The 25,000-nt window shown below is 41.3% G+C and overlaps 4 protein-coding genes across 5 annotated transcripts in view; 1 reads left to right on the forward strand and 3 right to left on the reverse strand.

Annotated features, from left to right (window-relative positions):
• Window positions 1-1,671, reverse strand: part of LOC308699348 (TSC22 domain family protein 1) — an 11,888-nt gene extending 10,217 nt beyond the window's left edge. The window contains exon 1 of the mRNA XM_081380095.1: window positions 1-1,671. This exon is cut by the window's left edge and continues 139 nt beyond it. Coding sequence (XP_081236221.1) covers window positions 1-1,117 — 1,117 coding nt within the window. The 5' untranslated portion in view covers window positions 1,118-1,671.
• Window positions 1,672-3,775: 2,104 nt separating this feature from the next.
• Window positions 3,776-14,235, reverse strand: nufip1 (nuclear FMR1 interacting protein 1). 2 transcript variants are annotated; one of them, XR_014031189.1, is made up of 11 exons: window positions 13,891-14,235; window positions 9,691-9,749; window positions 9,509-9,610; window positions 9,372-9,434; window positions 9,065-9,141; window positions 7,977-8,069; window positions 7,801-7,886; window positions 6,521-6,649; window positions 5,678-5,985; window positions 4,316-4,978; window positions 3,776-4,129 (listed from the first exon to the last, which is right to left on the reverse strand). XR_014031189.1 is itself a non-coding variant. In XM_081380255.1 (10 exons), the coding sequence occupies exons 1-10, from the start codon at window positions 14,102-14,104 to the stop codon at window positions 4,700-4,702; spliced, it is 1,410 nt and encodes a 469-aa protein (XP_081236381.1). In that variant the 5' UTR covers window positions 14,105-14,233; the 3' UTR covers window positions 3,776-4,699. The 2 variants fall into 2 exon arrangements, 1 of the variants encoding a protein (XP_081236381.1); XM_081380255.1 differs by having other exon boundaries at window positions 3,776-4,978; window positions 13,891-14,233.
• A 575-nt stretch (window positions 14,236-14,810) lies between these two features.
• On the reverse strand, window positions 14,811-21,904 carry tgds (TDP-glucose 4,6-dehydratase). Its single transcript, XM_081381438.1, has 13 exons — window positions 21,760-21,904; window positions 21,583-21,654; window positions 20,390-20,456; window positions 19,482-19,550; window positions 19,315-19,405; window positions 18,830-18,972; window positions 18,026-18,124; window positions 17,341-17,400; window positions 17,226-17,269; window positions 16,517-16,682; window positions 15,701-15,759; window positions 15,515-15,612; window positions 14,811-15,391 (listed from the first exon to the last, which is right to left on the reverse strand). Exons 2-13 carry the CDS (start codon window positions 21,633-21,635, stop codon window positions 15,285-15,287), a joined length of 1,056 nt encoding a protein of 351 aa, XP_081237564.1. The 5' UTR covers window positions 21,636-21,654; window positions 21,760-21,904; the 3' UTR covers window positions 14,811-15,284.
• A 117-nt stretch (window positions 21,905-22,021) lies between these two features.
• The window catches only part of gpr180 (G protein-coupled receptor 180), a 9,744-nt gene continuing 6,765 nt past the window's right edge, over window positions 22,022-25,000 (forward strand). The window contains exons 1-3 of the mRNA XM_081379774.1: window positions 22,022-22,190; window positions 22,367-22,507; window positions 23,711-23,911. Of these exons, the coding sequence (XP_081235900.1) occupies window positions 22,052-22,190; window positions 22,367-22,507; window positions 23,711-23,911 (481 nt within the window). The 5' untranslated portion in view covers window positions 22,022-22,051. The remainder of the gene's footprint in view (window positions 22,191-22,366; window positions 22,508-23,710; window positions 23,912-25,000) is intronic.

The following is a 25,000-nucleotide window of genomic DNA, read 5'->3' on the forward strand; positions in this document are numbered from 1 at the left end:
CGTCTTCCAGCTGCGACGCCGTGACGTACGCGGCGGGAAACACGGATCTCAGCGGCGCGACAGTGGAGGAGAGCGGCGGCTCCGCGGGGAACGTCTGGGGCCGCGGAGAGACTGGCGCCGGAGGGAGCCCTGCTATCCCGATGGACACAGACGCGGCTCTGGGTGACACTGGCGGCATCACGGCGTATTCCAGCGGAGCTAGCGAGACACCGGATGCTGGAGGTTTGGTGTGAGGAGGGGGTCGCGGGACAGACACGCTCTCCATCAGGACGCTAGCAGGCGGAGGCTCTAGCGGGTGACTAGCGTGGGGGTCTCCTCCGCCGCTCAGCGTGCTTCCAGAGGAGCTGCTGCTCGTGCTCTCGAGCTCCGCCTGCATGACGCTCTCCACCGCTCTGTGAGCAGCCGCGTCTCCCGGCGGCGCGTCTTTCTCGTAATACTCCGCGCAAGTCCAGCGGCCCTTCCGGAACGGCTCCGAGTTCGAGTCAAGCTTCACCACACGGAAGCGAGAGGCTGTGCTAGTCGGAGGAACCGCGGATATGCTTTCCGGAGTAGTCTCGACTAGCACGGATCCACTTGGGACGGCGGGAATCGTCGTAGCTCGCCCTTGAACGGTCTTATGATGATGGACTCCGTTGACCATGTAGCCCTGGTGCATTAGCGGTTCGTTAGGCGACGTGACTCCGGGCGTCTCGCCTCCATGCAAACTATTGAGCGTCTCCTCCGACGAGCTACGCACCGGGACGCCGGTGTCCGCGGTTCGGTCGAGGATATCGGACGAGGAAAGATCCTCCGTGTGCGATTCATCCATGTCGTCGTAGCTCTCCGTGTCGTCGGCGATGCTGTTGTTCCCGCTAGCGGACACCTGCGCAGGGAGGACGCTCGTGATCTGGAAGCCGCTCTTCTTCTTGCCTTGCGTCGCGACGGATTGGACGTTGAGGCTGTGTGGCGGGTGATGATGCGGGCCAGGCGAGGACGAGCCGGAGGCCGCCGGATGGGAGATTAGCGCTGGCGTCTGGTGCTCATCAGATGGGGCGGCGACTCCACTTCCCCGGCGTCCGGCGAACAACGACGGGTGCGACATCCGCCTGCTCTCGCCACTGGACTCTGAGTGATGCATTCTGGGAAATACACTCCTATACAGATGTAGATATGCTCAAGCGAGTACTGAAGCTGATGAACACACTACAGTCTGTGCGGTGAGGTCAAGAAACCGCTTATAGTCCCCATTTAAAGAGCAAACAAGACTTTGACAGCTTCAGTTCTCACAGCGGTGCTTATAATCAATGAGTGTTTATAATAAACAATGCAGGCTAAGCTCTTGGTTAGCACATTAAAAGAGCATGCTAGTTAACTGACAACTAACTAAATCCATCAGAAGCATATAGCCTGACTGAAACACATATTCACGAGTTTGTATCAGCGACACGCGTCAGTTACGGCTCAATGCCGGCTAATAAATGAACATAAACACAGTCGACATCACCTCAGCACTGCAGACGCTCATCCGAACTCATGATCTTACTGAATATGGACTGAGACGCGGTTTAAATCCTCTTTAGTGGCGTTTTCTCATCACAGGCCTGAGAGAAGAGGGTGAAATGGCTTCATTCGCAGGTTTGCTGTCTCATCCTGTCTCTGTCTCATCATCACTGCTGAGAGAGTTAGCACGCTAGCCGACGAGCTAGCAGCTGTGGTGACGCAGGCGGGGGGCGGGGCCAAGGCGCGCAGGACACGCCCATCACGAGGCTGCGGCGGAATATTAAATAATTGTATTATTGTCTTTCAGTGATCCTTCCTTAACACATAATATTGCAGCAGGGCATCTTTAAAAGTATACATTGACACACAACACTTTCCTAAAATGATCTTACGTATTCATTACTTCACTGAGCTCATTGTTTCTGCCTTACATTGTTTAAATTAAGAATGTTTGTGATTTTGTTTATGTACATTTCTGAAATACATAACTTAGACAGCCACCTCTGATTTCAGATCACTCTAAATTGTAATGTGGACTTTCTGCTCGAATTACCCTCTTTACCAGGGCAATGCATTAACTAGCAATGAGCAATACATTACAGTATTTATTAATGTTGGTAAACGTTAGTTAGCTAGATAGTTAATAAACATACTTTCGATTATTAGTGCATGATAGCTCAGATCCATTAAATAACATTAACAGATGTAGCTTTTGCTTTTTATAAAATGTTGAAATTAACATCAGCTAAGATTAAGAAACGCTTTAGAAGTGTTTTGGGTTCAACTTTATTTTAAGGTGTCCCTGTTACAGTGTAATTGTGCGTTTAAGTACTGTGTAATAATAATTATAATGTTAACTAATGAAATTAATGTTAACAAATGGTACCACATTATGAAGTGTTATGTCGTTTTGTGTACGAAACCACAAAAATGAAAACTAATCCATTTTGATTGCATAATAAAAGGCACTTTTTCTGTCATTATATGTTTTGAAGACGAACCTGCAGAACATCTCCCACTGATGCTCTATGTAAGAGGGGGCAGCAAAGATTGCACTGTTTTTTGGAAACTAAGATAATTTAATGTGGATAAAACATTGAGTAAGCCGATGACTATGGCCCAGTTATATCACAGACAGGTTTTGGGAAGAGCCCAGAGCATTGTCTGATGAGTATTATGAGTTCCTCTCCTCCCTTCTGGCAGCCGGTGCAGAACTCCGTTAGTGAAACAAATCAGTTTAAAAAAATAATTTTTCCCTTCGGCTGTAAAGTTTTAAACTCAAGGTAAATGCTTTTTTTTGGGTTGGAAACTCTTATATATATAATTTATAATTATATATACAGTATATATATATATATATATATATTTTTTTTTTTTTTTTGTATGGGTGTGTGACTTTCTTATGTGTACGCTTGCATGCTGCAACCAGATTGCCTTCGGGAAATGAACAAAGATGAACTGAACTTCAGCTTCTCCACCCTCGATGGATGTGACACATGAACATCTGCAGATCCAGGATCAATGTCATGTCCAATCAATCACCTTTACTTTTACAGCGCTTGACAACACCTTTATGCAGCCTAACAATCATTTAACTAATTTGAATAGTAGGAATGTATAATTTTCTATGTGAAAGCTAGGTCAAAGAGAGGTGTCTTTATTCTGGCTTTGAACTGACAGAGTGTGTCTGCTTCCCGGACAATGGTAGGAAGACTATTCCAGAGTTTTGGTGCTAAATAGGAAAAGGATCGATTTAGATATTCTAGGTATTATCAACTGGCCGGAATTTTGAGATCGCAATAGACGTGAAGGACTATAATGCGTTAAGAGCTCGCTCAAGCACTGCGGAGCTAAACTATTCAGTGCTTTGTAAGTAATCAGCAATGTTTTAAAATTGATGCGATGTTTAATAGGGAGCCAGTGCAGTGTTGACAGAACCGGGCTAATATGGTCATACTTCCTGGTTCTGGTCAGAACTCGAGCTGCTGCGTTTTGGACCAGCTGTAGTTTGTTTATTAAGCGTGCAGGGCAACCACCCAGTAGAGCATTACAATAATCTAGCCTTGAGCTCATGAACGCATGAACTAACTGTTCCGCATTTGTCAATGAGAGCATATGACGTAATTTAGATATATTTTTAAGATGGAAAAATGCGGTTTTGCAGATGCTAGACACGTGACTTTCAAATGAAAGATTGGTATCAAAGAGCACACCCAGGTTCCTAACCGATGACGAAGACTTAACAGAGCAGCCATCAAGTGTTAGACACTGAAACACACACACACACACACACAAGTCCAAGCACTTCCTTTATTGACCTGCTTTACAGTGCAGAAAACTACTAGAAATATTACACAGATCAAATTCATTTGTATTGTTGTCATCTTTTCTTTTGAAAGAACAAACATATGATTAGTAAATAAAAATAAAATCTATGGAAGTTTGTTTCTGACAATTTTTTTTTTAAAAGGTCATTGCAACTTTTTCCTCGCAATTCAGATAAAGTGTCATAATTGTGAAAAAAAGTTAAAGATATTACGATCGGAATTACGAGAAAAAAAAGTCAGAATTGCCCGTTTATATCTCACAATTCAGATTTTTCTCGCAATTCCGACTCATAATTCTGATTTTTTTAAGTCAGAATTGTGAGCTATAAACTCTCAGCTGCAAGTTTCAAAGTTGGAATTGGTAGTTAGAGTTGCAGTTGCAAAAAAAAAATTGTGAGGGAAAAAAAAGTTGGGATTGCGAGAAAAATCTGAATTGTGAGATAAAAAGTTTATATCTTGCAATTACACGTTTATGTCTCGCAATTCTGACATATAAACTCAGAATTTACTTATGTCAATTCGTAATTTTTTTCACTGCAATCTTGAGTTATCTCACAATTTAGACTATAACTCGCAGTTCTGAAATTGCATCTCATAATTTAAAAAAACAATCTGAATTACGAGTTTATATCTTACAATGAAGATTTTTCTCTCAGTTCCGACTCGATTCTGAAAAAAAAAAAAAAAATGAAAAAAAGTCAGAATTGTGAGCTATTTTTTATTCCGTTGCGGAAACAAGCTTCCATAGGGATCAGCTTTGGATTGTCTTTGACTGAATCGGAGCAGATTCATCTCACGCTTCAAGCACTTCAGTGTCCCTCCCCATCGATCACGTGTCCGTCACATGACCTGGTGAGTTTGGCGTGTTCTGATCCCGGTGTGTGTGTGGATCGTCACGTCTGCTCTGGATCGTCACACACCAAACCCTGAGCGAACAGTTGCTGGAACACACTCGCTCTGACCGGACTCTCATCCACACATCCGAGGGTTTCTGAGCGGAGTCCTCCTCCATCTCCAGTGACGTCATCTGAGTCGTCACCGAGGGTATCGCTCACACACACTTTGATTTCATGGCGGTTTTTCCCAGCCAGACCGAAGAACCCGTTGCGGACGACGTAGCGAACGCACTGCAGAACGACGTTCCTCTCGTGACGGATGTCAGGAGCCAGAAGCTGCAACAAACACAGGCATTCAGAAGATTAATGTCAGAAACCAGACAGAAAAACTCAAATGTGGTTTAAAACACACATCATCCTTCCCTTGGGTCATTCTGACCCAGAAAATATTTGTGAATTTTTAAACAAAACTGAGTGTTCATCAGAGGGACTTTTGTCGCACTTGAACCACGAATACAATTTTTTTTAATGGATTCGAGCAGTTTTGTGGTTGAAATCTAAAAAAGTAACAAATCTTTCCCTCACAATTTGACCCCCTTAGGAATGAATGGAATGCGAGGAATGCTTCAGTACACACAGACAAACCTAAAAATGCTCATAATTCTAACAAAAAAATGCTAAAAACGTATTATTTTATAATGTCTATACATGTGTGCATGAAATTGGGAATTATTTTGAATTTTTAAGTTGAAATAATGTGAAGAATGTGCTTAAATTACTATTTATTTAATAATTATTGATCAAATCTAGTAATTTAAAGGTAAAAAAAAAAAAAAAAAAAAAAAAAAAAAATCGCATTAAAAAAATGGAAAAATAATTATCAAAATGAAATAAAAAACGATTTCTGGACAAAAAACAATGTAAGTATAATTTTAGGGCTTCGGGTCACTTTGACCCGCGAGGGAAGGATTGGCAAACCTGATGTTATGTGTATTTTTTTAAGCAAATCTGGATTAAAGTGTGTGTGTCACTCACCATCTCCAGGAGTGTCGCTCGCTGTCGCTGTGGTTCAGCAGGGGTACCTCGACCTCTTCCTCTTCCTCTCCCTCTCCCTCTCCCTCTGCCTCTCCCTCTGCCTCTCCCTCTGCCGGCTGGTGCATGATGGGATTGCTGTGGGGCATGATGGGATTGCTGTGGGGCATGATGGGATTGCTGTGGGGCATGATGGGATTGCTGTGGTCTGTCTGTGTGTTTCTCTGTGTTCCTCTGGACAGGAAGCGCATCATCAGCCAGTAACGTCTTGTTCTCCTGTACAGCCAGAGTCGCTCTCATCACAGCAGCGTCTGAGAGTCACACAACACAAGAGTTCAGATGTCTGATGACGGACAGCACTAGAAAATACAACACTGGAAAACATCACATTTTTAGCTGTTTGTGACTGTAAAAAGTCTGTAAAGTGCAGATTAACCGTTTTGGTCTCCTAAAAGAAAGAAGTGATTCTGAAACGAGTCGTCAGTAATTCAGTCTCTGCTGATCCTGCGTAGGTTTGTAACTCATTAGCATAATGCCAGCCTGTGGTGTTGATTGGCTGAGCAGCGTCTCTTAGCCCCGCCCTCAAACACTGTAGTGTCTCTGAGACTGGGAGAGTTTGGCTCGTGTTGTTCGTGTGGAGAAGACGCTGTTTTCTGAGATCGATCCGGTAAAACCCACGCCATCGTCACTGTTCGCATCACTGAGATCAAGAGCTGAGATTCAGATATGATAATGAGCGTTTGCTTTCTGACCAATCACAGCAGAGCAGCTCTCAGAGAGGCGGGGCTTAGAGAGACTGAAGCATTTTATAATTATTTAACTACTGTAGATGAACAGTGGTTGTACCGTCTGGTTCTCCGTCGCTGTCGCTGCTGGTCATGGCGTCCCCGTAGCTGGACATCAGTGACCCGAGGGCAGAGGTCACGCACCGGGGGGCGATGGTGAGTCCCGTCTGGGGCTCGTCCTTATCCGACTCTGAAAGAACAAGATGGCGACCGACGGAGAGAGGTTTAGATAAAGGTTTGAGTGACTAATCAAAGTTTAACCTGATAATAAAATATTTAATGTTGTCCGTTATGCAACGTTATGCAATAACAATGTGGACTTTTATAAAGATCCGTTCGGCCATTAACTTTTAAATACATCATTATGCATTAATATGAGGAGAGTCTCCGCACGAAAGACAAGATGATTGACAGGTCAGTGTACTGTGACAAGATGATTGACAGGTCAGTGTACTGTGATAAGATGATTGACAGGTCAGTTTACTGTGACAAGATGATTGACAGGTCAGTTTACTGTGACAAGATGATTGACAGGTCAGTTTACTGTGACAAGATGATTGACAGGTCAGTTTACTGTGATAAGATGATTGACAGGTCAGTGTACTGTGATAAGATGATTGACAGGTCAGTTTACTGTGACAAGATGATTGACAGGTCAGTTTACTGTGACAAGATGATTGACAGGTCAGTTTACAATGACAGAGCAACCGTTAAACACGTAATTGTATGACGTGATCGTGTGTACACATTCAAATCTACTTTTCTTCACAAAAAGAGTATTTTCAGGGCGTAGTTTAAGTAGGCGAATCCAACACTGAGAGACTTAAACTGCAGTTCATCCACTGGCCACTAGAGGCCGGCTGCAGAAGAGACTCAATCCCATAGATCCGCATGTTAAAATGCCCAACTTTACAGCAGAAAAAAACATGTTTACAGTCTGGTGCAAAAAGTGGTTTTGGTCTATATAGCTGATGTTGCCCTTCATGACGACTGTGAGGCGGGTGAATGTTTTTGTAACTCATCTGTGTAAATTATATTAAGCCTTCAAGTGCTGCATAATTAAGGGCGTGGCCACTTGAGTGACAGGTGGATTGCCGCTGTCACTACTAGCGTTTGTCTGCTAATGTTAGCGTCACGTCACCTCAGCTAATCCGTCTCGCTGCACATTTTCGTTTATCCGGGAGTGACGCTGCCAAGATGGCGACGGCCGGCTCCGCCCACTTTGGGCTTCAAAAACACTCTTCAGAAACACTACAGATGATGTCACACACACTAGGCACATATTACAGTCTATGGTGTCAACACATGAGGAGATGTGAGTGAAACTCTGATGTTTCTGACCGGGCTCACTGTCGGCTAGCACTGCTAGCGGGTCTCGCTCCTGCGTCGGTCGCTTCTGACTCGATCCGCCACGGCTCCTCATGCGCCTGCACACAGATCACGTGTCAATCACTCAGATCACGTGTCAATCACTCAGATCATCTGTCAATCACTCGCAGCGACGGTCAGAAACGCACCCGAACTGCGGCGTCTCCAGCACGTCTCCTCGCTGCTCCTTCACCTCCACCAGCTTCTGCTTCTTCTCCAGGTTCCTCAGCGTCGGATAGTGTCTGCGACACGAGGAGTGTTTAATCCAGCAGCATACGCAGTCATGCTAATCGTGCTAGCAACATGCTAACAACGTGTTATATTCATGGGTGTCATAAACATATGGCAGGACTTTTGCTTTCTGACCCCTGGACTTTACACTTCTGCATGCTTATGTTAGCAACATGCAAAATCATGTTGACAAGGTGCTAAATCATGCTAGCAAGGTGTTAAATCATACTAGCAAAATGCTAGCAATGTGTTAAATAACGCAAACATGTTAGCAATGTGCTTAATCATGCTAAATCATAACAGCAAAATGCTAAATCATGCTAACATGTTAAATCAAGTTAGCAATGTGCTTAATCATGCTAAAAACTTGCTTAATACTGATAACATGCTAAATCATAACAGTAACGTGGTAAATAATGCTAACAATGCGCTTAAAAATGTGCTGATTCGTGTTAGAAACGTGCTAATAACATACAAAAACACCCTATCCATCCGTTTCTGAAAGTATTGGCTTCAAAACATTCAAACTTTTAAACTTTCTCAAGCCAACTTCAAAGTTTCTTTTTATCTAGTTACATTTAGTTTTCAGACATTTGCCACCGTCACCTTAAATATGGAAGCTTGTTTCCACCACGAAATAAAAAGGTAATTGTGACTTTCTCTCACAATTCTGACTTTTTTTTGTTGCAATTCTGAGAGTTCTAAAATCTGAATTACAAGAAATAAAGTTACAATTGCAATGGCAAGTTATTAAGTTTTCGCAATTACCAGAATTAGTTCATAATTAGATATGAACTTGCTATTCTGACTTTATATTTGCGAGTTAATGACTAATTCATATACGTTTTTTTCTTAGAATTGTGTGAATTAGTCATTAACTCGCAGATATAAAGTCAGAATAGCAAGTTCATATCTAAGAAACAACCTGTTATTCCCGTTTATACCTGAAGCTGCTTTGAGACGAGTTATAAATAAAGCTGATTGTAACTGTAAACGTGTGTCTCACCGGCGTCTCTCTTCTCTCCACTTGGCGATGTCCTCTGCCGAGTCCAGTCGGATCCGCTTGGCTCCCGGCGCGTGATTCTGTGGAGAACATCAGCGTCAGCGTCAGGTTTAAACATTTAAGACCCATAACTACACTAGTGTCCACACCAACAGACGATATCATTCTGCTTATTATCAGATTATTTATCATACATCAGCTGGAAAATAATTGTAACCATATGGTTATAGTTGCTCTAACTGTATTCTCTCAAGAGTTAGAGTGATTATTAAATCGTTATGGTTATAGTTCGCTCTGGACGGACGCTTACGTTTCTCCAGTGGATCTTCACCAGCTTCTCATGAGCAGTGAAGCGACAGTCCTCAACAGAGCACTGTAAACAGAAGATCACACCATAAACCACTGCGTTACACACACACACGCACACACACACACGATGCTGATTACCTTCACGTGCTGAGAGATGTGCTCATCATATTTGCCTTGCGTTTTGAAGCCTCGATCACACGTGTCACAGAAATGACTGAACTCCGGCTCTTTCTGCTGCTTCTGCTCAAAGAAACGAGCAAAACAGTCATATCTGACTGGACATAAGCACTAATACTATATTAAAATCATATTTGTATTACCTTTTTACCCCTATGGTGCTGCCCTGAACCCCGCCAGACACCACGCTGATGATGAGGACCTGATGGACAGAACATGAGGTCAAAGCGAACATATGAGAAACATTATATTTGGGTGTTTTTACTCAGACCCCACAAACGAAAATATCTGTTTTGTTATTCATTTAATTTTTCAAATTTTCCATTGACAAATGCAAATTTTCTAATTGTAAACCTGTCGTCTTAAAATAATTGGAAAATTATTTCAATATGGATGATATTATGTGATGTATGATTATTCTTTTGTGTGTTCACGTTCTCTGCAATAAAAAAAAAATTTAAAAAGAGGAAAAAAAGGTCAAACCGAGACCTGATGGGGAACTAAGCGTTTCATACGAACTATCAATAGCGCAATAGACACACGTCCAAACTCACTAAACCGGGTAAATGACACTAACTAAACTGTTAACCAGGTATACAGTGATCCTCCTTACAGAAGGTACTGTGATGGTACACTTTAATACTCTATCATCTGAACGCGTTACCGACACTTAATACTCTATCATCTGAATGCGTTACTGACACTTAATACTCTATCATCTGAACGCGTTACCGACACTTAATACTCTATCATCTGAACGCGTTACCGACACTTAATACTCTATCATCTGAACGCGTTACCGACACTTTAATGCTCTATCATCTGAACGCGTTACCGACACTTTAATGCTCTATCATCTGAACGCGTTACCGACACTTTAATGCTCTATCATCTGAACGCGTTACCGACACTTTAATGCTCTATCATCTGAACGCGTTACCGACACTTTAATGCTCTATCATCTGAACGCGTTACCGACACTTTAATGCTCTATCATCTGAACGCGTTACCGACACTTTAATACTCTATCATCTGAACGCGTTACCGACACTTTAATTACCGACACTTTAATGCTCTATCATCTGAACGCGTAACCGACACTTTAATACTCTATCATCTGAACGCGTTACCGACACTTTAATACTCTATCATCTGAACGCGTTACCGACACTTTAATGCTCTATCATCTGAACGCGTTACCGACACTTTAATGCTCTATCATCTGAACGTGTTACCGACACTTTAATACTCTATCATCTGAACGCGTTACCGACACTTTAATACTCTAGCATCTGAACGCGTTACCGACACTTTAATGCTCTATCATCTGAACGCGTTACCGACACTTTAATGCTCTATCATCTGAACGTGTTACCGACACTTTAATACTCTATCATCTGAACGCGTTACCGACACTTTAATACTCTAGCATCTGAACGCGTTACCGACACTTTAATGCTCTATCATCTGAACGTGTTACCGACACTTTAATACTCTATCATCTGAACGCGTTACCGACACTTTAATACTCTATCATCTGAACGCGTTACCGACACTTTAATTACCGACACTTTAATGCTCTATCATCTGAACGCGTTACCGACACTTTAATACTCTATCATCTGAACGCGTTACCGACACTTTAATACTCTATCATCTGAACGCGTTACCGACACTTTAATGCTCTATCATCTGAACGCGTTACCGACACTTTAATGCTCTATCATCTGAACGTGTTACCGACACTTTAATACTCTATCATCTGAACGCGTTACCGACACTTTAATACTCTAGCATCTGAACGCGTTACCGACACTTTAATGCTCTATCATCTGAACGCGTTACCGACACTTTAATGCTCTATCATCTGAACGCGTTACCGACACTTTAATGCTCTATCATCTGAACGCGTTACCGACACTTTAATGCTCTATCATCTGAACGCGTTACCGACACTTTAATGCTCTATCATCTGAACGCGTTACCGACACTTTAATGCTCTATCATCTGAACGCGTTACCGACACTTTAATACTCTATCATCTGAACGCGTTACCGACACTTTAATGCTCTATCATCTGAACGCGTTACCGACACTTTAATGCTCTATCATCTGAACATGTTACCGACACTTTAATACTCTATCATCTGAACGCGTTACCGACACTTTAATACTCTATCATCTGAACGCGTTACCGACACTTTAATGCTCTATCATCTGAACGCGTTACCGACACTTTAATACGACACTTTAATGCTCTATTATCTGAACGCGTTACCGACACTTTAATACTCTATCATCTGAACGCGTTAATGCTCTATCATCTGAACGCGTTACCGACACTTTAATGCTCTATCATCTGAACGCGTTACCGACACTTTAATACTCTATCATCTGAACGCGTTACCGACACTTTAATACTCTATCATCTGAACGCGTTACCGACACTTTAATACTCTATCATCTGAACGCGTTACCGACACTTTAATACTCTAGCATCTGAACGTGTTACCGACACTTTAATACTCTATCATCTGAACGGGTTACCGACACTTTAATACTCTATCATCTGAACGTGTTACCGACACTTTAATACTCTATCATCTGAACGGGTTACCGACACTTTAATACTCTATCATCTGAACGCGTTACCGACACTTTAATACTCTAGCATCTGAACGCATTACCGACACTTTAATACTCTAGCATCTGAACGCATTACCGACACTTTAATACTCTAGCATCTGAACGCATTACCGACACTTTAATGCTCTATCATCTGAACGCGTTACCGACACTTTAATACTCTATCATCTGAACGCATTACCGACACTTTAATGCTCTATCATCTGAACGCGTTACCGACACTTTAATACTCTATCATCTGAACGCGTTACCGACACTTTAATACTCTATCATCTGAACGTGTTACCGACACTTTAATACTCTAGCATCTGAACGCATTACCGACACTTTAATACTCTAGCATCTGAACGCATTACCGACACTTTAATGCTCTATCATCTGAACGCGTTACCGACACTTTAATACTCTATCATCTGAACGTGTTACCGACACTTTAATACTCTATCATCTGAACGCGTTACCGACACTTTAATACTCTATCATCTGAACGTGTTACCGACACTTTAATACTCTATCATCTGAACGTGTTACCGACACTTTAATACTCTATCATCTGAACGCGTTACCGACACTTAAATACTCTAGCATCTGAACGCATTACCGACACTTTAATACTCTATCATCTGAACGCGTTACCGACACTTTAATACTCTATCTGAAAGAGTTACCGACACTTTAATGCTCTATCATCTGAACGTGTTACCGACACTTTAATGCTCTATCATCTGAACGTGTTACCGACACTTTAATGCTCTATCATCTGAACGTGTTACTGACACTTTAATACTCTATCTGAAAGAGTTACCGACACTTTAATGCTCTATCATCTGAACGTGTTACCGACACTTTAATGCTCTATCATCTGAACGTGTTACCGACACTTTAATGCTCTATCATCTGAACGTGTTACTGACACTTTAATACTCTATCTGAAAGAGTTACCGACACTTTAATGCTCTATCATCTGAACGCGTTACCGACACTTTAATACTCTATCATCTGAACGTGTTACCGACACTTTAATACTCTATCATCTGAACGCGTTACTGACACTTTAATACTCTATCTGAAAGAGTTACCGACACTTTAATGCTCTATCATCTGAACGCGTTACTGACACTTTAATACTCTATCTGAAAGAGTTACCGACACTTTAATGCTCTATCATCTGAACGCGTTACCGACACTTTAATGCTCTATCATCTGAACGTGTTACCGACACTTTAATACTCTATCATCTGAACGCGTTACCGACACTTTAATACTCTAGCATCTGAACGCGTTACCGACACTTTAATGCTCTATCATCTGAACGTGTTACCGACACTTTAATACTCTATCATCTGAACGCGTTACCGACACTTTAATGCTCTATCATCTGAACGTGTTACCGACACTTTAATACTCTATCATCTGAACGCGTTACCGACACTTTAATACTCTATCATCTGAACGCGTTACTGACACTTTAATACTCTATCTGAAAGAGTTACCGACACTTTAATGCTCTATCATCTGAACGCGTTACCGACACTTTAATACTCTATCATCTGAACGTGTTACCGACACTTTAATACTCTATCATCTGAACGCGTTACTGACACTTTAATACTCTATCTGAAAGAGTTACCGACACTTTAATACTCTATCATCTGAACGCGTTACTGACACTTTAATACTCTATCTGAAAGAGTTACCTCTGTACTGCTGCTGTCCGTGACCGCGCGGCTGCTGGTTCCACTGGCCGGGGCTCGAGCTCCAGGGTCCGGCGGGCTCGGGTTGAGTCCAGCTCCAGCTCCAGTCTCTGCTCGCCTCGAACCGGCGGCCGGTCCACGGATCCCCCGGTGAAACTGAAACCTCTGATGCTCCGCTGAAGCTCGGCGGCGGGTACCGCTCCTGTTCAGCCGTCATGACCTGCTCCTGCTCGTGTGTTTCAGATCGGCTTCTCCGTTATACAGTCACATAAACACATAAACATGTGCTGCAGAAACATGCTGTGTCCTGCACACGTGCGCGTTCACTTTAACGTCACTTCCTGACGCATCGAGCGCGTGCTGACGCTAGAGGGCGCTGTACGTCACACAAACACAGCAGCTCCAAACATAACCATTTAATTCACAAATGTAAATTTTCACAGAAAAATCCTTCTTTTTTATTTTTAAGAAAGAATTTGATATGTATATAAACTCCTTGAAAAAATCTTAAAACTCTACTGCATGAAAGACTCTGTGATGATGTCGTACTACGGAGCCCCTAAAGGGACCTAAAAATAAAAATATACAGACTTTCACGTGCTCACGATAAACGTATCTAAAAGTAGTTTGTGACGTCAGAAACACCAGCGATTTCAAAGCGTGTGTTTGGCTGTCTTTGGTTCACTGCAGTGTAAGGAGGAAATACTCAGCAATGCTGTCGACTTATGAACTTACACATGGATTGTCTTAAAGCAGATTAAACACACCACATAGACACATAAACTACATTACAAGCTGGATTTACACCACAGGGGGACTTTAAAAACACAGTATAATATAATTCTGATTTGTTTCGTTAAGTTCATCTGTATTTTACAACTTATTCTCATCTCAAATAAAAACACATGTGAAAAAGACAATTAAAATTGAACTTCATAGTAATTTTTTGTACTTTATTTGGCTTCGGATAAGATCTGAAGTTTAATCTTAATGAATGTGTGTTTACTCTCAGAAATGACTTCTATAAACGAGCTCAGGGTGATCATTCTCAACAGAAGCTCATTACAAGCCTCTTCAAACACCTTTTTTATTAAAGCATAAATATGATTGAAAACAATTTACATACATGTAATCATACAAATGAAGCTTTTTCTTTCATCATCATCAAGCTGAGCACAAATACTGAAAACAGTCAAAAACTGATATCCTTTCAAAATGAGCTTTAAAATAGTTTAAAAATCTTTAACTTTTGGTCTCTTTAATCCTGTGGCCTTTTCATTGGAAAACAGTCTCTTATGTTCTTCATCGACTGACACTTGCATAGATAATTTACAAAATATTACAATTAGACTTAAATATTAGAGTACATTGTTAATAATTAGACTTTATTATCTGACTTAAAAAGGCACTGAATGTGAAGGCGTCTGATCACATGATTCTGGAGAGTTCTCCTGATTTTCACTGATTAACGGCCAGTAGTTTGGGTTCTCCTCGTACCACTTTACTGAAAACAACAGAGACGCGTCACACTCTTCATCATCATCATCATATTATCATTATTCATCATAATCATCATCATCACAGTATATGGAAGCACATCTGTAATGTTTGCTGTGGAATCTCTTACTGGTCCGTCTGATTCCTTCCTTCCACGTGACCTTTGGTCTCCATCCGAGTCTGTGCAGTTTCTCGGATCTCATGGGATAGCGGAGCTCTGTCACGGGACTAGAGATGAAGAGCGGGAACGATAGTTAGTTACTTATTGGAATATCATTCATTAATATGACCTGCGAACATTTGACGGGACACACACCGGTCTTCAACAAACTCCATCCAATCCTCCAGCGCTTCACAAGAGACGTTCTTCACTTTCTGAGAACAGATCAATGAAACACGTTAAACACAGAACACAACCGATTTATGATTATGAAGCATCTCCACCCTGCAGTGATTGGCTCAAATCTAAAACAGACATTTATTGAGTGTCATGATTTGATGTTTCTCTGTTTGAAGGGCCCTTATGATGCTATTTTAAAGCTTTTTAATTCCTAACAACAGGTTCATATTCATCCAAGATCAATAATACTTTAATCTCCTCATGATCTCCACTGCAGCGTCAGCTCTTTCTGAAACGCTTCAAGGATTCAGTCTCTCTAAGCCCCGCCTCTCTGAGAGCTGCTCTGCTGTGATTGGTCAGAAAGCAAACCCTCATTATCATATCTGAATCTCAGCTCTTGATCTCAGTGATGTGAACAGTGACGATGGCGTGGGTTTTACCGGATCGATCTCAGAAAACAGCGTCTTCTCCACACGAACAACACGAACCAAACTCTTCCAGTCTCAGAGACACTACAGTGTTTGAGGGCGGGGCTAAGAGACGCTGCTCAGCCAATCAACACCACAGGCTGGCATTATGCTAATGAGTTACAAACCTACGCAGGATCAGCAGAGACTGAATTACTGACGACTCGTTTCAGAATCACTTCTTTCTTCTCATTCGAGCACAACTTTAAATGTGTATTATGGATGTTTTCGACATGAACAACACGAACCAATGATCTCAGTGAAGTAATGAATACTTGTTTGTTCACAAATGATTATGACATTTAGAAAAATGTAGCATCCCTACCATTTTCACTAGTTCTCTGGCGAGTTGGATGATGGGAATTTCAAAGCTGCTCCCGATGTTGTAAATCTCCCCCAGAATGCCCTTCTCCATCACCGTCAGGAAGGCGTCTGTGACGTCGCTCACGTACAGGAAGTGTCTGGACTGCAGGCCGGAGCCCTGGATCGTGCTGGACAACAAACTCGTGTCATTATTAAAGAGCACGTTTCTTGATGTGTTTTTTTCCTGCTTGAATGTTGATTATTCTCCTCATATTCTCCATTGTTGCGGCTCCTCTCTTCCCAGTCTGTCAGTAACGCTCTGTTTACTTCCTGTCTCTATGAAGCCCCGCCTTCTGAAAAGCACACTGTGCTCTGATTGGTCGGCTGGAGCAGTGTGTTGTGATTGGTCAAGCGCTTCGAGTGTGTTTGGGAAATGTCCCGCCCCTTTCCATAACCACAAGTTTAACACACTACTAACTAACTCAACCAGGCCCCGCCCCTTTATTCTGCGCATTAATTATTATAATGAGGAATATTGTGACGTGTTCGTTCCCGGAAGAAACTCAAGAATACAATGGAGGCGTTTCAGGAGTTCAGGAACACTGACACTGATGTAGATTACACACACACACACACACACACTGATGTAGATTACACACACACACACACACTGATGTAGATCACACACACACACACACACACCGAAGGATGACAGGCTCTGTTTAACTCACCACTTCTGCTCCTGTTGGATGAGCGACAGGAATCTGGGAATGACCTGATCAAACACAATCACAGTGTTAAACCGGTGAATGACGTCACACTGGTGTCGTGCTTCTGCTCGCGTACCTTCTCGTGATACTGACGCGGTCCATAAACGTTACTGCTCCTCGTGATCACGGCCGGGAACTGAGAGAACACACACGGCGTTACACCAGCAGCATCTCACAAAACCAGTCAAACACACACTTCTGGCTCGTTCAGGACAAACGACACTGAACTCATAATTCTGTAACACTCTACACGAACTAAGAATAAACAGCATTTATTAATCTCGCTTCGTTAATCTCCACCATTACTACTAAACATCAAAAGTTGAGTATCTGATGAGATTAGTAAATGCACTGTGAACAAACATGAATATGAACATTTGTATTAATAACAGTTCACGTTAGTTAGTGCATTAACTGAAGTTATCAAATGAGACCTTGTTATGAAATGTAATTATTGTCACTACATTACAGTATAAACTACAGTTTTCTCTTGCAACTCGGACTTTATATCCTGCAAATGGTTTATTTCTCAGAATTGTGAAATATAAACTTGCAATTGCGAGAGAAAAAAAGCCCCCCCCCCCCAACCCCGGCAGAAACAAGCTTCCATAATAAACTAAAGAGAATCAGCATTAAAAATAAAGAGTAAAACGCCTGAACTCACTACAGAAATTAAAAATGAACATTCTTCATGCAATATTTCTGAGATGCACATGTAGTTCTGAGACTCTTCATCTTCATCATCATCATCATCATCATACCTTGTGCTGGATCCAGTAGGACATCACGATGTTCTCGGCCGCAGCTTTGGAAGCCGAGTACGGGTTGGTGGGTCTCTGAGGACTCCGCTCATCGAACGGCTGAAAACAACAGGAGATCACATGACTTTCATCACTCAGCTCGTCTCCTCAAGGCTTCGTCTCACTAACGCTAGTTTCTGCAGGTTTATAAAGCTAGACTTAAGACTTTTTAAAGACCGCTTCAAGAACATGAGGAATAAATCGAAGGGAATGTGTCCGTACATGTAAATGTCGAGGTTGTATTTGCAACAGTTTAAAAAAATACAACTTCCAACAAATCTCCATTACTTTTAAGAAATATTCCAAACAAACGCATAAACAGCTCTGTTCCCAAACACTGGAATATAACATGGGAATGACTTTAACTGAAGCTTCCGATCACACTGCAAGTAAAGTGGTATTTCTGTCTTGTTTTCCAGCGCGGATGTCTAAAGATTCTTCCATCAAGACGCATTCACTTGTTATATACAGTTGATCGAAATAAAGTGAGTTCATGATCAAAACAATATCAGAACTTCAAAACCTATTGACGTATATTTGCTTTTGTTTTAAGAGTAAAACCAGTTAATTCTGTCTAAATTTCTCAGAAAACAAGACTTCATATGTATATTTTGCTTCTTCTTCTCCAGTAAACGTGTCTTGATTTAAGAGGAAAACGAGGCAGAAACGCTGAGGAAGAGCATGATGTTGTGCGGTGTGTGTTGAACATGACGTCTCAGGTGTTTGGGCGGGTAAACCTGAGGAACACGGGTCAGTCGAGCACACCTGGTCCAGACTGTGTCCGTACACCTCATCAGTGCTGATGTAGATGAAGCGCTGGACTCGAGCCTGGAGCGCCGCTCGGATCAGAACACCGGTGCCGTCAACGTTCACACGCATGAAGCGCGCCGGCCGCAGGAACGAGCTCTCTGGGATATAAAGGGCCATTACTGTGCAGAAAATCCCTTCTTGAGGAACTCAATCCACGTTTATTTGTACAGCGCTTTTCACAACACACATCTTTACAGAACATGCATGAGTCCACATCACAGTTTACAGAGATCTGATATCAGAGGACACTGTCTGAGTTATGCATTTCAGAAATGTGCATGTACAAAATCACAGTTAGCGAAAAATGCATTAATTTAAACAATGTAATAATTTAAGCAGAAACAATGATCTCACTGAAGTAATGAATACTTGTTTGTTAACGAATGATTGTGAGGTTCAGAGAAGCGCAGCACTGGTGCGAGCGTCTCGCGTGGACTCACCCACATGCGTCTCAGCGGCGCAGTGGAAGACCACATCGATGTTCTCCGACGAAAACACGTGGTTTATGAGGAGCGGATCGCAAACATCGCCCTGAAAGAAGGACAGAATCCATCAGGACATTCACACACAGAACGGGGAGTTCTGAGCCGGTGTGACGTCTTTATACCGGGATGAAGGTGTAGACGCGGTTTCCCTCGACGCTCCGCAGGTTCTTCAGACTCGAGCAGCGCTGAAGCTGAAACACAGGAGCGGACCGTCGGCACGCACATCTCATGCATTTCATATGGTCTCATTATTTCATGTTTAACTCTTATTACTGTAATACAGCCATGAAAATCAAACCATTTATTAGGTCAGAAACGACTGAATTTTTTTTTTTTTTAATGTACTATATTTTAGTTTGATAAAAAAATGTATTTAATATTTTGTATTTTTAGGGGATTTTATGGTACTAAATTATATTAATCCATTTATTCACTTTTTGAGCATAGACCTGAAAATTACATTTCCAAATTAAGCTGTTGTAATTCAACGCTTTAGAGCGACAGACTGAAGTTTGATCTCTTCAGAAACAACGCTTTGTAGATTATTGCTGAAGTGTTTTAAAAAGTGAACTTAAAAAAAGTTACAGAATTTTATGTTTATTGTTATGAAAAATTTGCAAAAATACATATATTATTTTTTACATGAAATATATTTTCAAAAACATGTTTTACTCTAAAACTGTTAGAAAATCAAAGCCATAAATCTGAACAAGTCGTGTTCCAAATATGAGCCTGATCTCTCAGTAAATGATCTTTCAGTGAGAGTGTGTTCGGCTGCAGTTCCAAACGCTTCCACTAGAGGAAACTCGTTTCTATTCATTTCCAATGACCCATTCTTGACCGTGAGAAGCACAAGTGGGACTATTGTTTTCAGGACCATTAAACCTGTTCGTCGAATCATGTCCATGATTTTATTGTCAGCAAGTGCCAAAACCTTTACCAAGTTTCGTACCATTCCGATGAAGAAAATAATAATAATAAAAAATAAAATAAAAATTCGGTCAAAAATGACGGAAGAGACAGAACTCACATTATCAATGTTGATGATGCGCCAGTGTGGGAATCTCTCGGCCAGAGCAGAGATCAGATGAGATCCACTGAAACACAAACGTCATTATTAGACCAGCGTACGCTTGCGATGGTTTTAGGAAACGCAGTTAAAGGTGCAGTGAGCGATTTCTGAGAAAACAAACACACCCCCACACAGAAGATCCCACCCCTCTTTATCTTTACAGCTCCGCCCCCCTCGTGAGTGGACACGCCCCTTACTGCTGATTGGCCACAAGTGTGTTTTTATTTCTCAGAATTGTCTTACAGCACATTCTCAGTGTGTTTCGGTCAGCTGGTGTTTTGGTGATTGTTAGGGTGTGTTTTTACACGTTTCACACATCGATGCACTATAAACTTTCTGTATAAAGTCAGCTCTCCTCGACCACTAATGCGTCACATCTTCAGTAACTCACCAGACCTGAGGAAAACTTTACAGCGCAAGTTACATAACTTGGATATTACGTATAATCTGTTAGAACAGAGGTGAGTGTGTGTATTTTGTAAAATGATTGCAGTTGTTTCAACACATCAAAAGTATGACATACTAGATCGAAATGACATAAAAAGAAATTATGACAAAAAAGTTGATATTATGACATTAAATCAAAATTATCCCATAAATCAGATTACGATATGCTAAATAGAAATGAGCATATACTTAACTGAATTATGACATAAAAAGTAGAAATTATGACATTAAAAGTAAAAATTATGACAAAAATTCATATATATGACAATCATTATAATGACTTTTTATGTCATTATTTCAACTTTTGTCATAATTTCGACTTTTATTGTAATAATTCAGTTTAGTATGTACAGAATTTAAGACTTGTTGAAGACAAGTAAATTAGAAATTAAGGAATAAACTGAAGAGAACGTCAATATGTTCCAGGGAGAAACACAATGAGTTAAACTTTAGAGTTTGAAAATTCAACTTCTTACATACACATTACTTTTTAATTCATATTACAAAAAAAAAAAAATCTCTAGAATATGAAAAGAACTTTTACTGAACCTTCTGATCACAAATAAGTTTGTGATTCTTTCTATACAGTAAATGACTCCTGATATGATGTTCTCTTGCCTAATGCAGTGACACTACATATTAATAACGGTCAGTAATAACGCCCATTATCGGTGAATATGAAGGGTCAGTAATGCCGGACTCACATGAATCCCGCGCCTCCGGTCACCAGTACAGTGCGACACTCACTGCAGCTCATCTTCGCACTTCAGTTTAACCTGTAGATGAAGGGAAAGTGAATCATGAAAGTGAACATACAGCGCTTCATCTACTCTGAAACACTGCGATCTCTTCAGAAACGCGAGTGACGGCGCGTTACTCACTGCGTTGACTACTCCACATTTCTTCAATAAATAATTCCATGATTTCAGGAGGCTTCGTAAACACAGAGCTCACGACAGTTTAGCAGCGGTTTCCGGCAGCGCTGACACGTATGAGCCAGACTCTGTCCCCGCCCCCGCTGCGCTCTCATTGGCTGCTTCACTGCGCTGGACTAAAAAGGCGTATTCTGATTAGTTGTAGCAGACGTCAATCATCCGATGGGAGGAAAACAACTGTATTACCTCATTGATTGCAGTGAATGAAGAGAATAAGAGCTTCAGTTGAAATTAAATAATGTTTGTGTTCTTTATCATTCTCATTGTTCTTTTGTTCAGTTCATGTCCTGTAGCAGGAAAAACGGTTTCTGGGGTTTTCAGGAGTGACGCGGCGAGAGAAAATTATGGGCAATACATCACAAGATTTATGTATCATGGTGGGTGTCGGATATTAATAAAATAAAGCATGCATTTGCATTTTTCTTCCATGTATTGCATGCATTTTGTTTTTGTCTCGGCTTTCTTTTCACATGCATGCATGTCAAAGGCTTAATGAGAAGTTGTGAGAATCCAGGAATATTGCTGTGAATGATCCTATGATCGTGTCTGACAGGTGAGAATGCTCTGATGTCGTGTCGTGTGTATGATGTTCAGATGGCCGTGCAGAAGGAGGCCAGACTCCTGCTGTTTCAGGACACCGAGGGCTTTGACAATCTCAGCTGTCTGGAGAGAGTCACGTCGGCTCAGATCTCCAGTAAGATTCATTCATTCGCATCTGAATCGGTTTCAACAGGGAATTATGTGTTTTACATTTCTACAGTGAACCCGTGAACTTTGAACCCTAATTTCACATCACAGACAAGTCACGCGGCTGCTCACTCGATGTTTACATGACGCTCAATCTAGGGGTATATCGCGGTATATCGCGGTATTCGGTATATCATGATTATCATACATTTGCCCATCTGCGGTATAGAGTATATAAATTATAATCTAAATATATAAAGAAGAGGAATCATATGCATATTTTTTATTTAGTGCTGTCCTGAATAAGCTATTTTACATAAAATATGTTTACATATTGTCCACAAGACAAAAAATAGCTGAATTTATAAAAAGGTTGAAAAGTTTACACACCCTTGATTCTTAATACCGTGTGTCCACGACTGTTTTTATGTTTTGTGATGGTTGTTCTCGAGTCCTGAGCAGTTAAACTGCCCAATGTTCCTCAGAAAAATCCTTCTGTTTTCCAGCATCTTTTGCATATTTTAACCCTTTCCAGCTAAAATCTTCATCCTGTTCAAAAGTTTTCACCCCCAATTTTTTTTTATAGTTGCGTTAAATAATTAACATTTTGCAGATTCTGCAAGGGGTATGTAAACTTTTGACCACAACTGTATATACTGTAGGTTTATATACTACTATAACCTATAATAGTATAACCTATACTATAGGTACAAACCTATATACTGTAGGTTTATATACTATTATAACCTATACTATACACTATACTATAAGTACAAACATACTGTTGGTTTATATACTAGTATAACCTATATTACACATTATATACTATAGGTACCATACAACTGAAGGTTTATATACTAGTATTAACTATACTATACACTATACTATAGGTACAAAACCTATATACTGTAGATTTCTGACTCAAACTCACCGCCTTTATAGGTTGTGGATTGACTACAGACGCAAATAGATACAGTGCAATAAAGAAAACACTTAAATGTGTGTTTTGGACGTTTTCTTTCCACTAGTAAATGTAAAGTAGAGATCAAAACTGAGCAGTGCATGAAAAAAAATATGTTTTTGCCTGCGGTATCTTGCCTTAAAGGAAAAGAAGTCTAACAGGACAAAGTTCAGCTGTTTTTGAAGCAACCGAACAAAGATCATGTTGATTTCTGTCATTAACTGTTCATATGACGTTTCACATTCTCAGTTAATCTGAGCAAAGAGGAGCAGAACCAGACTATCCCGCACCAGTCCACGCCTCAGACGTGGCACGCGATGTACGCGGACCGCTACTCCTGTCAGGAGACGCCGATCGACGGCGCGCAGGAACACGTCCGCTTCCAGATCACCATGCTAAACCCCGACGCCGCGGGAAACCCACTGGATCACTTCAGCGCCGAGGCGGCCGGTGAGACTCTGCTGGAACCGTTCAAATTAGCGCTGCGCAATTAATCGCAATGAAACCGCACGCGATTTGGCAAAGGCTGCGATTATTTTATGCGCATCTTATCAGTGAAGTACGGCTCTATGATCGGTAGTAAATGCCCCATCTGAACACCAGAGGGCGTCACACACACACACACACACACACACACACACACACACACACACACACACACACTACATACCCCCGCCACTGAAGTACGATAACACACATCATTCCAGGAAACCCCTGTGAGCATCACACTATCTGTATCTGAATAAACAGAAGATTGAACCGCTTTGATTGATTAAACATGACTATGTTAGGGGTTAACACTTTAGGACCCAAGGACCCGCTGTTTGAAAGAAGACCCGGAGTCAGAATTATAATAAATGTAAGAAAAGTTTTACTGAAGATAGTTTGCAGTTTCATCAGCAGAAGTTCAGCTTCAGACTCACACAGGAGTTTGTAGGCCGCCCCGCTTACAGTTACACACACACACACACACACACACACACACACACACACACACACACACACACACACACACCAGTTATACCATTTCCAAAGTCTAAGCTACGTCATTGCTTACAGGTTGAATGATTCTGATTGGCTAAGAAATTGATAAACATAGTAATTTCCCACACATATTCAGATAGACTGAAGCATATCTCCATAGATTATGCGGCTGACACTCGGACGCTGAAGTTAGACACGTCGTGACCTTCCAGTTCTCAGATCTGGGTTGCTGGGTGCCAGTATGTCCCTAACAACAACTCAGTCAATCTCCAACAATACCAGTGGTTCCTCAACCTGTAACCAAGAAGACTAACACACACACACACCGACACACAGCTTTCCAAGGTTGGATTTGGATTAAACAGGAGTCTCGTCTCAAAACATCAAGATAACAAGTTCTTTCTCTCAGGATAGGACACTTTAGTCTTAATGGAAAATATAGGCTTTAACTGAGAAATGGTCCCTTAAACTATAGACTTCAATGACCCCTGGATGACCCCTATGTGTTTTAACATGTTGAAGACCTTTCTCAAACACAAAACATGTCCATATTTC

Source organism: Scardinius erythrophthalmus (genome assembly GCF_964197995.2).
Source record: "Scardinius erythrophthalmus genome assembly, chromosome: 12".
Lineage (NCBI taxonomy): Eukaryota > Metazoa > Chordata > Actinopteri > Cypriniformes > Leuciscidae > Scardinius > Scardinius erythrophthalmus.